Source organism: Mirounga angustirostris, unplaced genomic scaffold (assembly GCF_029215605.1).
Source record: "Mirounga angustirostris isolate CCGP_5_RB_7025 unplaced genomic scaffold, mMirAng1.0.hap1 SCAF_9, whole genome shotgun sequence".
Classification (NCBI taxonomy): domain Eukaryota; kingdom Metazoa; phylum Chordata; class Mammalia; order Carnivora; family Phocidae; genus Mirounga; species Mirounga angustirostris.
In genome coordinates this window covers 131,260,845-131,276,925 of record NW_026991717.1, presented here as the reverse complement: position 1 = coordinate 131,276,925, position 16,081 = coordinate 131,260,845, and the positions used below count along the sequence as shown (strand labels likewise).

Below are 16,081 nucleotides of genomic sequence, written 5' to 3'. Positions count from 1 at the left end.
AACAGAGAAGAAGGTGTTTTGGCTTCCAGAAGCTTCCAGTCTAGTTGGAAATGAAACAGAAAGACACAAAAAGACAACTGATTAGAGAAGACTGGTGAGTGCAAGGCGTGTTCCTTTCAGGAGAACGGACCGGGGGGCTTGCAGCCATGTTTAAGAGGTTGGGGTGCCCTTGGGAGAGGAGAAACTGCTGGTACATCAAGGGCCGATAAGAATCAGAAAGTCTCAGAGCAGAGAGACACCTTCATCCTCAAGACCCTGGGGGTACGAGGGCATGAGGCCTGAGGATCCGGGAGCCAAGGGCTTGCTCTCATGGAGGAGAGGTAAGAGAGAACACTGAACAGAAAGCATGGGGCCAGGTTGTCAGCCCCCCAATGTCTTGGGACAGGACCCCTTCGGCTGGTCCATGAGCAGGTCCCCCCAGCCTCAGCAACGCTGCACAGATCTTCCTTTATACCAGCTGGATCCTTTTAGAAACAGAAGTTAACGACGGCCAGGCTATTGGGAGAGATGACGCCTTACCTCCTCCCCCTGCCTCAGACTTTCCTGCCTTCTCTTGTCCCCAAACAACATCAATATGCCACATCAGACACAGCACATTCTCCTTCTGCTGGCTCGCCTCCCCGGCTGAGCTGGGCCCCTCGGCACTCCTACACCAACGGGGAAAAGGACGGGGCCCCTCTGCCACGGTGCCCAGCACGTCTTGTCATCTTCTCTCCCCCTGTCGTTGACCCTCTGGTGTGTCCTGCAGCATGGTGCAGACCCAGCCTTTTAGGAACTGTGCCTTCCAGGGGGGAGCAGAGCCACTCTGGCGAGAAAGCTGTCCTCTCTGTCTCTTTCTTCGGTGGTGTTTATTCCGGATGGACGGTTCCTCTCCCATCCCAAGATCGGCTGCCTTGGCATGTGCCCACAGAATGCCTTTCTTCTTTTTAGGGCACCACGCAGCCAGATACTGGGCAAGGAGCATTGTACAAAGGAAATACAAACCAGAGGTTTATCACATCCTCATTCCGACAGGTTTAAATATAAGCACAATGTTTACCATATCTCCAGTGCAATGAGTTTTTGTGTTTTTAGAAGACTAATTGTGAGCCCCGCTGAAAGGTTTGTGTAGGAAGGAACACTTTTTTCTTCCCCCTTCAATTTAAATAGCAGCACTAGTTGGCATGACAACCCATGCTATTAAAAGTAAAGCAACAAGCACTGCTTCCTCTGTTTTTTAGAATGAACCCAAACTGCTAAGTAGGTTTGTTTCTTGAATTTGACTATTAATGGCTCCATTTTGACAGAATGTTCTGGGGACCCTCTAGAAGGGTGTATGTGCCCCCTCTACATAGCTATGGCAGCTTTAATGACAGAAATGATATTTTTATCTTCCCTGTTGAACTCATATTCATTTGTTTATGGTAAATCTCAACAACATTATAGTTCTGTGGGTAGAACTGTCTGGCTAGTGCTTGTACCAAAGGGACATTTACACATTCCTAACCCAAACACTTATTTAATCAGGGAGCATTATGAAAAACACTTGAACGTCTAAGTCTGCTTAACAGGCCTACCATTTGTCAGTTTCTATTAGCGTTTGGTGTTTCGTGCAGCCCCAGTTGGGCTGCAGAAGCCCGGCCTTGACCTGGGTGCCAAGCTCCCTAGGAGGAGTCGGTGTGACCTGACCTTCTGAGAGATGAAGGCAGAATGTTTAGTTCATGGTAGGTGTTCAGTAAAAACCTGCTGAATAAACCAGTGCTTCAAAGCTAGTGTACCTTCTCGTCCCACTCCCTTTCCTTTGATTTTTGAGATAAACTTTCCCTGGATATGCAATGAGTAGGTCTTCCCCAGGTGGGCCCAGAGGGTAAAGGTCATGTAACTGGGAAATAGGGGAGGAAGAGGAAGAGCTGGGCCCACTGTGGGGCAGAGCACCGTACAGATCCCAACTCTGGTCCAGCTTTGGGGGTCACCCAGCAGGGACCAGGAGCCTGCATGGCAGGCCTGCCCTGAAACATCTCAGTGACTGACATGACCACCGGCACCTACGTTTCCACTATTATGGAAGCATTTCTTGAATTAAGTATCATTGCTCCCTTTTTATGGCCCTCAATGAATTTTGATATGCCATTTTAACCTTTTTAAAAGGTGTACAATTCAGTGGCATTAATTACATTCACGATAATTACATTCACGATTGATTACATTCGCAACCTTCATGACTATTTCCAAATTTTCCATCACCCCAAACAGCAACTCTTTACCCATCAAACAGTAGCTCCCTATTCCCTCCTCCCTCCCTAACCTGGTAACCTCTCATCTCCGTTCTGTCTCTGAGTTGGCATCACGTAAATGGAAGCATGCAGTAGTTGGTGTCTTATGTCTGGCTTATTTCACCTAGCCGCATGTTTTTGAGGCTCCGCTCTGTTGTGATAACACATCTGATAGCATGTATCAGACTTCATTCCTTTTTTGGCTGAATAATTTTCCCTTGTATGTATATGCCACAGTTTGTTTATCCATCCGTCTGTTGGTGGACACGTGTAGTGTTTCCACCTTTTGACTATCATGAATAATGCTGCGATGAACACTGGTGTACATATATTGGAGTTCCTGTTTTCAGTTCTTTTAAGTATACATCCAAGAGTGGAATTGCTGGCTCATACGGTAATTCTGTGTTTAACTTTTTAAAGAACTACCAAACTATTTTTTACAGCAGTTGCACCATTTTCCATTCCCAGCAGTGAGGCACAAGAGTTCCAAGTTCTCCACATCCTCACCAATACTTTTTACTTCTGTTTTGTTCTGTTTTGTCATAGCCATTTTAGTAGGTGTGAAATGGTATTTCAGTGTGGGTTTGATTTGCGTTTCCCTAATGACTAATGATGTTGAATAGCTCTTCATGTGCTTTTTGGCCATTTATGTGTCTTGTTTGGAGAAATAGCTGTTCAAGGCCATCACCAATTTTTAATTTGGGTTGTTTGTCTTTCTGTTGTTGAGTTATGGGAGTTCTTGGTTTATTGTGGGTAATAAACCCTTAACAGATATGATTTGTAAATATTTATCCCATTTTGTAGGCTGTCTTTCCATTCTCTTGATAATGTCCTTTTATCCACAAAAGCTTTTAATTCCCTATGTCAATTTTTTTTCTTTTGTTGCTCACGCATCTGGTGTCATATCTAAGAATCCCTTGCCAAATCCAAGGTCATGAAGATATACTCCTATGTTTTCCTGCAAGAATTTTATGGTTTTTGCTCTTATATTTAGTATGTTAATCCATTTTGAGTTAATGTCTGTATTTTAAGTAGGGATCCAGTGTCATTGTTTGCATTTGGAAATCCAGTTGTCCTAACAACATGTGTTGAGAGACCATTCTTTCTCCTTTGAATGGACTGAGCACCCGGGTCAAAAATCAATTGACTGTAGATGTGTGGGTTTGTTTCTTGGATTTCAGTTCTATTCCATTGGTCTATATGTTTATCCTTATGCCCATACCACACGGTTTTGACTATTGTAGCTTTGTTATAAGCTTTGAAATCAAGAAGTGTGAGTCTCCCTCTTTGCTCTTTTTCAAGATTGTTTTTGCTCTATTCAGGGCCCCTTGCAAGTCCACGTGAATTTGAAGATTGGCTTTTCCATTTCTGCAAAGAAAACTGTTAGAATTTTCATAGAGATTGTATTGATTCTGTGGATCATTTGGATAGTGTTGCCCTCCTAACAATATCTCATGTCTAGATATCAGATCTTTGTCTGAATCTCATTTCTGCTGCTTTACATGCTGAGTATGAACTTGGGCAGATTCCTTTACCTCCCTAAACCTGTCGCCTTATGGGGAAAATACAGATAATGATAGGATCTACCTCTGAGGGTTATTGTAAGGGTTGAAGTGAAAGTGTATGCACAGTGCATGTTACCGTTCTTATCAGTGGTGTTGATAGTCTGCTTTCTGAAGTAAATGTCCCTCTGTAATTACCCTGGCAGATAATGCTTGACCCTTAGTAGGGTCTTTCATTGAGGAGTGGAAAAAACCAGCCTTGGAGTCAAAAGAATATCTGAGTTCAAATCCTGGCATGACTCCTTCCTAGCTTGTGATTTTGGAAAGAGCCACTCCGGGCTTCCACCTCAGAGATAGTTATGAAGCTTGCTGAGACAATAGGTATAAAAGAGCCACACAGCTCTTGGTCTATAATACATACCATTCTATTCCTCTCTGGTTATTAGGAAGGATGGATCTGAAGTTCGTCTCCTGAAACTCCCACCTATTCTGTCTCTTTGGAACAACAGGGCAAGTCCCGTTCTCCTTCATTGACAACCCATCAGATTGAAGACAACTGTTTTATCGCCTTCTTCCCTTTAGCACGAAGTATCCCATTCCTTTAGTTTGGGGGTTGGCAAGCTTTTCTATAAAGAGAGCCAGACACTAAATATTTTAGGCTTTGAGAACCAAGAGGCAAAATCAAGGATATGGTGTAGGTATGACAAGAGAGGAAACAAATTTCACAGAATTTTTACTGATTAAATTCAAAATACAATAGTGAGTATAACTTTCTATAATACGGGTTCACTAATGAGAAGAATGGGATGGTTCTGGAGGATAACATTTCACTTAATTTGGGCTCAAAGTCAGTATTTCCTCTCATCCAACTGCTGGCAGATGTTCATCTATGAAATGACTCTTAGCTGTTGGACTCTGTGACAAGCAGCCGTGGGTCACATTTGGCGCTCAGGCCACGTGCATTGACCTCGGATTCTCAGCATTTTGCGGGCCCTCTTCCCAAGTGCTCTCTTGTTCGGGTGGCCCCCTTAAAGGATATTTATGGATCCTCACTTGGATCTCCCTTCATTCAAGCATTCACTGAGCACCTGTTTGGTGTGTGACACGCCCCTGCATCGCTATTACCTTGACTCCTCACTTCCCTCCCTCCGTCCCTGCGTGGGCAAAGCAACAGCCGAAGTTGAAGGGCAAACACCCAGTGCCCCCGGCCAGGGCAGGAGGACTGAGAACAGATGAAGACCCAAGGTGAGAGGCAGTGGAGGAGGAGGTGGTAGACGAACGAAACACCCGGTTCTTGAATTCAGTGATTCATTTTGCAAGAATAACAAGGAGCAGCTACGTCAGCACAACGGCAGATGGAATAGTATTTGAGTAGGACCCTGGAGACCCTTCCCTCGCTAGGCAAACTTGATCGAGTTGCTTCATATAGTTGAGCAGAGAGCGTGCCGGAGGATGGCGTCCAGCATCCAAATTCTGTAATAAAGTCTGTGACCTTTGAAAAACAGCCCACTCTCTACTCCTCCCACCATGGCCAGAGGCAGTGGTATCCTTTAAGTTCAGCATTTGCCAAAGCAATAAAGCTTTGAGAAACCTCTGCTTGAATCAGTATTGGTGTTTTAAAGCAAAAAGAGAAATGGAGGGGGGCATTTTATTTCTCATTTCAGAGGAGAAATCTTATTAAGCAAGATTTGATGGGCATCATCTGTTTCCTCAAAACCTGGTGGGGGGGGGTACTTTTCTTTGTATCTGAGAGTCCCATAAGCATGACTTTTAGAAGCTTTTCCTGGACCCGGACTCTTGTTGAGCAGATCTCTCAAACTCCACTGTCATGTGTACTTTTATTTTTAGTTAATTTAGAAACAGGGGCTCGGAACTGAGCACCAGAGCTCGGATTTCAAGTCTGCCACTGTGTCACCCTGGGCAGGTCCTGTCCTCTCTGGGTCTTAGTTTCCCCATCTGTAAAGTAAGAACGAGGCCGGGCACTCTCCTACAGATAGTGGTCCAAAATGTCCCAATTGCTTAGTTTTTCACTGCTAAAAGTAAAGACATGAAATATTATCTATGCACCATGTTAAAGTTTAAAAAAAAAACCCCACAATTTTACATAACTGCAAAGGATTGCATTTATCAACTAACTCATTAAGGACATATGATGTAGAAAAGAAAACTGTCCCCATCAACTGAAGGATGTCTGTTACAAGAACTTTTAGGACACGGCCAACCTGCCCACAGAGGTGAAAAATGAAGACAGTTCGCTGTGTTATTTGTTCTATTTTAATACTGATGGATTTTAGACATAAACTCCAGGCTAAATTTGAGGGGTATCTGATTATTTTATTCCTGTCCCCTCCCCCCCGGGTGTTGGCTGCTGACTCTCCCTCTTGAATTCCAAAAATAGGCTTTGGCTTTTCCTTGCTTGTGCTTAGTGTTGTCCAGCTCCATGGCCACGCACCCAGTTTGTGTAATTGGGATTTGGGGACTAGGAAGGTAATTGCTAAGTCCCTCCCTTGTGCCAAAAGACCTTCTCATTCCCGGAGCCCCCTCAGAGGTGGCTCGTCTCTGAAAAGCCAAAATAAGAGACCGGAAAGGAGGCGCTCTTGCTCCCAAAAGGAAACAACATTTTCGCAAGTGGCATTTTGACGACCTCACTCAAATGACTAGGATGCCATTTAGAGTCTAATTATTGTTCTACCAAATATCTGCGGTATTACATGAACGTTATCTGGGATTTAGTGAGGTGGCAGAGGTGTGGTGACGGTGAATGGACCTGTCTTTCCCGGTAGAAATAACATCACAGCCCCTTCTTTTCTCACAAGGGAGGTGGCTCGGGGATGTTGCCGCCGCCTGGCATGTGTGACCCAGGCATCTGTCCCATGTCCCTCTGCCCAGGCCACACTGCCGCCTCTCCACTGGACACCGCAAGCAAGAAAGGCCTGAAATCTCGCTGTCATGTCTCCCTTTCCGTCCTTCCTTTGCCACCCACCGGCACCCCCGCACCATTCCCAGGGCTCCTCTCTTTCCCCTTCATTCCCCCTCAGGTCAAGCCCCGAGCCCAAGCCCCTCAGTATCTGCTACTTTGTCTCATAAAAGCACCAGCAGCAGGCATATAGCAACACGTATAGGTCGGCCCTGTGGCAGACACCCTTCTAAGCATTTGACATGTTATGTCAGACTCCCTACTCAGCAGCCGTAGGCGACAACCCATGGCTGGTGAGTAGGGAGTTTGGGTGAAGCCCGGGCAGTGGGCTCCAGGGCCTGCACCTTCATCATGCGACTGCTCTCACTTGGCCTCATGCCACTGCTGTCCCCTTCCCGGCCACCAGCCACGCGGGGCCGGCAGACGGAAGCAGCCTCTTCCCTGCTGCCCCCGGTGCACGTTACACCCACGTGTTCTCAAAAGTCCACTTTATTGGTCCTTCTTTCAGACCGGAACCCTTACAGAAATGTGAATGTTTCTATTTTATTTTATTTTACTTCATTTTACAGCATATATTCTGATTGCAATCTCCGCCACGCCATCAAAGCTGGAAAATTTTCCTTTGTCCTGTACAGAGATGATTAGGGTGTTTGAAAGGGGTAGTCAGAACTGGGTGAGCAAACACGCCATCTAAGGACCCGAAGCTGTGGATAGCAAATGCCTCCAGGGTCAACCCAAGTCCCTTTTATTCTCAGATGTGTTCATGGGGAGAGGGCTTCCTTTTGTTACTGGGGTATGTTGACCTGAGCTGCGGAGGGGCTGTATACTCTCAGGGTTTACGGGAACACAGGGGAGGACATGCTATATATCCGAGCGGTATGCTGGGCATTGGGCTTTCAGAAGCACCTGGAGCTCTCTGGGCGCTTTCCCAGAGCCAGCGAGTCATCACTATGTATAAGATGCCAAGAGCCCCAGGAGGACAGGGCCGTCGGCGGTGATGCCAGAGCTCAAACACCTCAGAACTGGGGGTGAAGGGCGAATTTGTAGTCGTTAGCTTGTATTTCCAGACTCTCTTTATGACACACCTGTACTTACTATGGGCTATGGGTTGTTTTTGTTACGGGAAGGAGGTCCAAACCGTGAAAGACACGGCAGCAGAGGGGAAATGCCTGACTGACACAACCTTAGCGCCTTGGATATCGGCTGTGGTGCCAGTGGGTTTCATGGGGTCTGTGAGGTTTCTCGAAAATTCTGCAACCTGGAAAGTCCTGAGTGCTTTGCAGCCTCGGGGATCCCAAAGAGCCACGGAAGCAAGGGCCCCATTAGCAGTAAAAAATATTGCTGAATCCCCAAAATAGTGCATGGAACATATGGCATTTTTAGGGGCCTTTTATTTAGCTATAGTTTGCTTTATGCAGCATGAGTGGGCCTGGTAAGTTAAGCGTGAGTGACATGTCTGTAATTAAAGTCGCAGAGATAGCCGAGTATCGTGGCTCAGAGCTCCAACTCTGGAACCAGACTGCCCGGATTCAGGTCCTGCCTCTTCCACCAACACGCTGAGACCCCACATAGTCACGCAGGGGACCCCAGTCTGGAGTCTGTGCTCCAGTGTCCTCATCTGTAAATCTAGAACCGTAACAGTACTTGCTTGTCCTTGTAGGGTTGTTAGGACGAGCAATGGGTCAGTTCTTGTAAAGCAATTAAAATGGCTCCTGGCGAGGTCAGTTGAGCGTCTGCCTTTGGCTCAGGTCATGATCCCAGGGTCCTGGGATCAAGCCCCTCATCGGGCTCTCTGCTCAGCGGGGAGTCAGTCTGCTTCTCCCTCTCTCTCTGACCCTTCTCCCTGCTTGTGCTCTCTCTCACTCTCTCTCAAACGAATAAGTAAGAAATCTTAAAAAAAAAAAAAAAAAAGATACTTGTATCTTTTTATGTAGCTTGGCTACATAGTGTTATCCAAAGGCTTATTGTCTTAGTCCATTCAAACTGCTATGACAAAATACCACAGACTGGGGGCTTAGACACCCCTGGCTCAAGGGCCTCCACCGACCCTGCTGCCCCTGTAGCCCCCAGGCCCTGCCACTGGGAAAAACATCCCACCCCTCCCCTCCCTGCTCCAGAGGCCGAGCTCTGGCAGGAGCGTCTGATTGGCTGTGTCTGGGTCACGTGCCATGCTCCTTCTTCCTTCATTCAAGCTTTATTACTGGCAGGTGGAGAAGCTGCTTTCCTCCTATCTAGGGTATACCCCCAACTCCCAAAACAAAAAAATCAGAAGAGTTTTGAGGTGAGAGGAAACCAAAATGACAAATGTCCTTTCCTTTTGGGACCTCAACTGGATGTTTCTCAAGTTCCCTCATAGCCCCAAGAGTCTCTGGATTTTCCTGGTACCATGGCTGATAGAACATGGATTGGAGCTCTATACCAATTAGGCTTCCAGTAAGCGTTTATCAGTGAGTATAACGAGTGTGTTAGCCTTTGGCACAAAGGAAAATAAGGATGCACACTTATTTATAGCATCTGGCTTTCTGATTCAGAACAGGCTGTTTCAGTGGCTGATCTCCTTTTGTTTATCAGGAAAACAGTTGATATTTATCATTCCTCCTAGCAATAGGGGTAAGAAAAGCATTTAAACATTTAAATGTTTCTTTGTATATATTTGAGCACTTAGTGGTTATATTGCAATGAGCTGGTTGCGTAGAGCTGTTAAGACAAACCATTTTTGATCGTCATCTATGTCCTTCACACACTGGCTCTTTTGCCTAATTCCACCTATGTGATCACGATTCTTGGTCCTTCCTCTCCCACCATCCCTCATCCCCCAACTCAGTTTCCAAGTGCTGCTGGCTTTTCATCACTTGGTGCTCTCTCCGTAGCACCCGTCCTCCCCCACTTCTTGCCAGCCCATTCCACCTCACACCCGGATTAGGTCTTCCCTCTGCATCTTGCCTACTTGATCTTTTCATCAAGAGGCTTTAGTTTTTATTCCCAAGGTGCTTCTTAAGGGCTTCTTGTTCTTGTCAGTATAGTAGAGCTGTTTAGAGGGCTCTGGGGTCAGGTTCAGATCCCAACCCTGCCGTTTAGTGTCTGTGTTAGTGAGGGATGTAACCAGATGTAATTAACAAAACCAGCTCACAGTGACTTAACCAAATAGGAGTGAATTTCTCCCCCTATGACAACAAGTCTGGGGAAAGGCTGCAGTCACAGCACAGTGCATCACGGCCTCAGGGACCCAGCGCTTTCTCTCTTTCTGCTCAGCCATTCTGGAGAATGGCTCTCAGCCTCATACTCCCTCCAGGGCTGAGGGCAGAGTGTGCGCCAGCCGGGACAGCCCTCCTCTTAGACACCCCTGCTGGAGGCTCCCCCAGCGGCTTCTGCTGACATCACATCGTCCAGAATGAAGTCACATGTCCATAGATTTTGGCTAAGCACGTTGCCAGTGTGATCAAAATGAGGGACCAAGTGTTCGTCTTGCTTGGGATCTGCAGATGCCCATCCCACCATCACTAGGCACATATGTGGTGCTTATTAAATGCTAACTACTTCTCTTTTTATTATATTTCTGTTCGGGCAGGTTTTCACAATAAACCAGCTAGCATACTATTTGCTGGGAACTTCTATGTACATACCACCCAAAATTCTCTCCCACCTCCTCACCCCACCTTTATCATTTCCTGCAGTCTGTCGCCCTCTCTGTGGCTCCTGCGTCCCCCAGCCCCCTGCCCCTCCCTGTGTGTCCATCCATCAGTCCTGAGGCTTCCATTGTCGCTCCCCTCTGCCCCGGGCTGGCCACAGAGTATTATCACTAGGGAGAACTGGCAGCCCCATGCTGCAGATGCCAGCGCCCAACACCCCAGTCCCCAAGGTGACCCTGATGTCAGTGTTCTGTCCCCACAGGGTGGAGTTGTTGTTTAAAGCTTTTCTGAAAGCTCCCAGCCCTATTCCGTTTCTCTGCTCCCACGCCCACTTCATCCCACCTTTGCCGAGAAGACAGTGGCTGGGTGGGACAGCCAGGAAGGGGCTCTCCTCTTCAGCTTCTAGAGCCTGCCTTCTGAAGAGAAGGGGCCTTGTCTGCTCGTTGGGCTCAGGTTGCCTCCATGGAAAGACAGCGCGTAGATAAGTCTCCATTCTTCCTCCCACAGGCGTGTGCTTCACACATCCTGTCCTTCACCACTCACCTTCTTTTCTCTGCTCCTCGGGTGGTGCCCTCCAGCGCGCCCCAGAACTGCATTCCCAGAGCTCGGCCACCCACTGCCTGGTCCGGGGCCTCTGGGCCTCCAGCGCCCTGACCCTCTCGTCGTCTCCACCCCGAGACCCCGTCTGCGTCTCCTTTCCTGGCCCTGAAGCTAAGATGCTTCCCAAGGTCCCGCCCCAGCTGCCCTTCCTGCGAGCACTCCTCTCATGTTCTCCAACCTCTCCCGATGGTGTTAGCTGTTTTCTCAAGCGTACTTTTTCCCCAGTTACCTTTCTTGTGGTAAAATAGTATCTTATCACCTTAACCATTTTAAAATGTGCAGTTGGGTGGCGTGAAATACAGCCTCAGTGTCGTGCAGTCATCAGCACCCTCTATCTCCAGGATGCTTTTCATCTTGTAAAACTGGAACTCTGTCCCCATGAAACGCTCACTCCCCTGCCCCTGGCACCCCCTATCCTGCTCTCTGTCTCTATGATTTTGACTGCTCTAAGTACCTCATACAACTGGAATCATGATATTTATCTTGTTGTGACTGACTTATTTCACTGAGCATCACGTACTCAAGGTCCATCCATGTTGTAGCATATGTCAGAATTTCCCTCCTTTTTAATTTAAGGCTAGATAGGAGCACCTGGGTGGCCCAGCTGGTCAAGCGTCCAACTCTTGATTTCAGCTCAGGTCATGATCTCTGGGTCCTGGGATCGAGCCCCGCGTCATGCCTGCTGCTCAGCAGGGAGTCTGCTTGTCTCCCCTTCCCTGGCAAGCATGTGCTCTCTTTCTGTCTCTAAAATAAATGAATAAATCTTTAAAAAAATAAATAAATAGATTTAAGGCTAGAAAATATTCCATTGTATGCTTACATCACGTTTTGTTTATCTGTTCATCCATTGATGGACACTTAGGTCCCTTCCATGTTTTAGCTATTGTGAATAATGCAGCTGTGAACATTGATGTACAAATACCTGTTTGGGTCCCTGCTTTGAATTCTTTGGGGTCTGTCTTTATGCCAGTACCATGCTGTTTTGATTGCTGTAGCTTTGTAGTAAGCTTTGGAATGAGGAAGTATGAGTCTTTCAATTCTGTTCTTTTTGAAGATTGTTTTGGCCATTTGGAGTTCCTTGAGATTCCATTAATTTTAGGATTGGTTTTTCTATTTCTGTAAAATAAAAAAAAATGCCATTGGGATTTTGATAGGGATTGATTATGTCGAATACGTAGATCGCTTTGAGTAGTACTGATATTTTAACAATACTAAATTTTCCAATCCATTGAACATGGGATGTGTTTCCATTTATTTATGCCTTTAATTTCTTTCAGCTCAAATGTATGACTTCTGTTAGATCTTCTCTCGAGGCCCCAGATTGTCTCTAATTACCTCTAGTAAGTCACCACATGACACCTCAAGCCCACCATGTTCCTTACCAACCTCATTAAAAAAAACTTTCTTCCACATTCTCCTTTTATTCTAAAAATTTTCTCTTTCTCTCTCATAAACACACACGTGTGCACACATGTGCATACACAAGGGTCTTCTCTGCCATGGGTTTGCTCCCAGAGACTTTGGAGGCCTCCTTCAGTCCCTACACCTCACCAGCCATCCCGCCTCCTTCCTTGGATGGCCTGTCTTTGCTGCTTCTAACTCAGACACATTTCTTGGTTCTTAAGTCCCTGGACCATTCTATGCACTTTATTCCTGGTCTGTCTCCACTCTGATTGCACAACCCTCCCCCGGCCCCCCAAATGACCTTCCTAAGCTCTGATGTGATTATTATCACTCGGTGCAGAAACCAGAGGCTCCTCACTGACGGAGAGTGAAGTGTATCTGTAGATTACCCACCGGGCAGGTACGGAGGTGACAGAGAAGTCAGGATTTCTGCCCTTGATCGTTTGTCATAGTGGGATATGGCCGGGCTAGGGCAGGAAGAGTGAAGACAGTGACATTTATGTACAGTTACGAACTTGAGGAACACAGAGGAAGGAGAACCAAAGCTGGGATGGAAGAGGGAGATGGAACATCCTTGAAACGGAGCTGCCGTATCAGACTTTCAGTGACTTGGGCCCAGCCCACACCTGCCTTGCCTGATTCCACCCATCCCTGCCCGTGTGCCCAAAGCTAGGTTTATATTGGTCCACCTGCCATCGTCGAGTCAGAGCGTACCCTGTCACCTCCACGTCTCTGTTCATATGCCCCTCTTCCAAATCATAGCTGCATTTTTTTTTTCTTTCTCATTAATCAAGGCCCAGCTCAAGGAGCATTTTTCCAGGATGCCATTTCTGAATCCAGTGATTACTTTCCCACGCTTGGGGCACTTGTCTGTCTGGGCCTTGTGTTTGAGTTGTTTGTGTCCCTGCCTCTTTCTTTGGCCTGGATGAGAAACCACTGAGATCAAGGATTATATTCTAGTCAACTGTGGATGGTCCTGGCTTCTGGCACAGCCCCCGTGGGGGCTCCTCAGGAGGGGTTTGGTGGAGGATTCTGTTTTAAGCATTCAAGGGAATGCTTAGGTTTTGTAGGACTGAGTGTGCGTAGACACAAACTCACACTCATCCAGTTGTGCCCCCGGCAGTTCTCAGATGTCTGCATTTGTTCTTCTCTCCGACCAGTGCTTGGAAAGAGCCATGAAGTTTGCCTTCGAGGAGTTCCAGCTCTGGTACCAGTTTGCTCTGTCTCTCATGGCTGCGGGAAAAGTGAGTCGCCCCTTGGGATGCGCCATCCTCCCTGTTAGTGTTCACGTCCCGGAATTCCAAGGGGTGATATCAGACCTTGGAGAAGTCTAAACCAGCGATTCGAAGCTGTCCTGTGGTCATTTGTAAGAGGACAATCAAATTTAGTGATTTGGGACCTGGCATGGACGCACCATGGAGAAGAAAAATCAGACGCATTTGCCTCTTCCTGGCCCTTGTAACTTTGTCATATGAAGACGGGCTTAAACCAAGGCTGGTTCTTCACACAGACCCTTTCACGTATTTGAGAGCATAAATGTATTCCTGGAGGCGAACACCGTTAGCGGTCGATAGCAACCTATCACGTTAGGCAGCGTACGATGCTGGTCGAAAGCGCGGGCTGTGGAGTCCAGCTGCTGGGGTTGAGGCCTTGACCCAGGCCAGGTCACTTAGTACCTCCAGGTCCTCCTGGGCAAAGTGGAGGCATCACGGCACCTCCCTCATTGAGCCGTTCTGGGTAAACGAGGTAACACCCATACGATGCATGGACAGCACCCCCACGCAGTACACGCACAATAAAGGAAGGAGCCATTGTTCTTCTTGTTAACTCGGGCCACTTAGTGCCTTAGTAAGTCTGAGATAGGGGATTTTTTGGGCCAAGTGGAGGCAGAAATTTAGGATAGTGTGCTCTAAAATTATATAGTTTATTTTTCATAATAACGCAATAAGCCTTCACTGTCTTTTTTTTTTTTTTTTCTTAATTTTATAACGGCTACACAAGTAAGGAAGAAAATGAGGGTGATTCCAGGGAAGCACCTCTGCTTGTTCTAACCACAGGTTACTCCCCAGTCACTCAAGAGCCCCATGCTCTGGTTGTCGCCATCCTCAGGCCTCCAGGTTGAAAAACCGCATTAACAGGTTTCCTAACCAGAACCCCTGAGGGAAGGCCCTAGTGTTTGGTTCCGTCAAAAACTTCTGAGTTTCACAGAAATAATCTCCTTTTGCCAAGTCTGCACGGGCTGTGAAGGTGCTGAAAGAGTGCATCCGTCTGAAGCCCGACGACGCCACCATCCCGCTCCTCGCCGCGAAGCTGTGCATGGGCTCTCTTCACTGGGTGAGTAGGGCTGGGGCCCTGTGCTCGCAGGCAGGACTGCCAGCCTCTTCCACCTCAAGGCACTGAGAGAAAAGAGAGAGTAGCAATCCATCAGCTACACAAAAACAAGGCTCTTCAGAGCCCGGGCCCCCAGGCTCCCTCAGGCCTCACCCACCCATCCTAGGACTGAGGGGAATCATGTTCCCGGGACACTCCAGGTGTTTCTTTTTCATGGGAATATGCTTCAGAAGTTGAATTGATAAAATAGAATTGGAATTCATACTCATGTAAGTCTTGCTGTATGTGCAGGGGGTGTGGGACTAAAAAGGTTTATGTCACTGAATGATTCACTCTTAGCAGAGCTGAGTTTTTCTGTAAAGCAAACAAAGAGTCACCCTCTACTTCAGCTCATGTGTAAACCAACTGTGCTCATTCCTCTTCCTTCATATAGACTTTCCTCTTCAGATATTCTTGTCCAGGTTTGAATTGGGGACTAGTCTGGTTTGTAACAGTTCTGGTACCTCAAAAATATACCATTTGAGTGGAAAATAGGAAACCCCAGACTAATCTACAAGGTGGTGGTACGGATAATTACCACATACGATCCAGTTTTAATTTCTTTTCTTTAACTTCCTATCAAGATTAATTATAAGAAGAATTTGCTCAAAAGACCACAGTGCCTTGCTAAGGGTCTTCACCATGACGGTCCTTGCTGCCTGTTTTTTTCCATTTATCCTCACCCAGCAGGACAAAAGTAAGCCTTGTTGAGAAAGTGTTCTACTTCTGCTAAATTTGACTGGGGGAAATATGGAAGGAAAAAGACATTTTGAAAGAGCAGGCTCTCACCTGAAACTCACAGCTGTGAAGGTGTCGTGTGGTCCATGCAGGATGCGACCATTCGGTGCCACCAGCGAGGGAACAATGCAGGCAGGCTCCAGCCTTGGACAGGGGAGCAGGCCAGACCCTGCAGCTTTGAAAATGCCAGTTCCCAGCCATGACTCTGTCACGCCCCTTCCAGCTACGGCATTGTTCATGACTGTCACATAGATCTCTAAGGCCAAAAATAAACCACTCCTTTTTTTTTTTTTAAGATGAGTCTAACAAATCTTTTCTTTTTTACGTTTTTATTATTAAAATTTCCAAACTCCTCAAAAGTAAAGAGTATAATGAACTCCCAGGTACTCTCACCCAGCTTCAGGGACCTCAACATTGGCCATATTTTGAAGGAACGAATCTTATTATTTTGGCTTCTAATGAATTGTGCCAAAGGTCTTATTGTGGGTGTAGTTTACAGGTGCACATTTTCTCATTGGAATCTGCTGATGCGAGGTCCCTGTGCTGTGCGTTGTAAAATAAATAAACGGGAGTTCTGAACAGCTTGTAGGAAAGAGAATCCAAACCTAAATGTATTCTTTGTGTTATTAAAAAAAAAAAAAAGGGAGGACCCAGACACAAAAAAGTTTC

General features: G+C 46.8%; 1 protein-coding gene across 10 annotated transcripts in view; it reads left to right on the top strand.

Annotated features, from left to right (window-relative positions):
• Positions 1-16,081, top strand: part of TTC7B (tetratricopeptide repeat domain 7B) — a 251,052-nt gene that overhangs the window by 131,648 nt on the left and 103,323 nt on the right. For all 10 annotated transcript variants that reach the window (XM_064571479.1, XM_045901401.3, XM_045901400.3 and 7 more), the window contains 2 exons: positions 13,465-13,548; positions 14,534-14,638. In XM_064571479.1, coding sequence (XP_064427549.1) covers positions 13,465-13,548; positions 14,534-14,638 — 189 coding nt within the window. The remainder of the gene's footprint in view (positions 1-13,464; positions 13,549-14,533; positions 14,639-16,081) is intronic.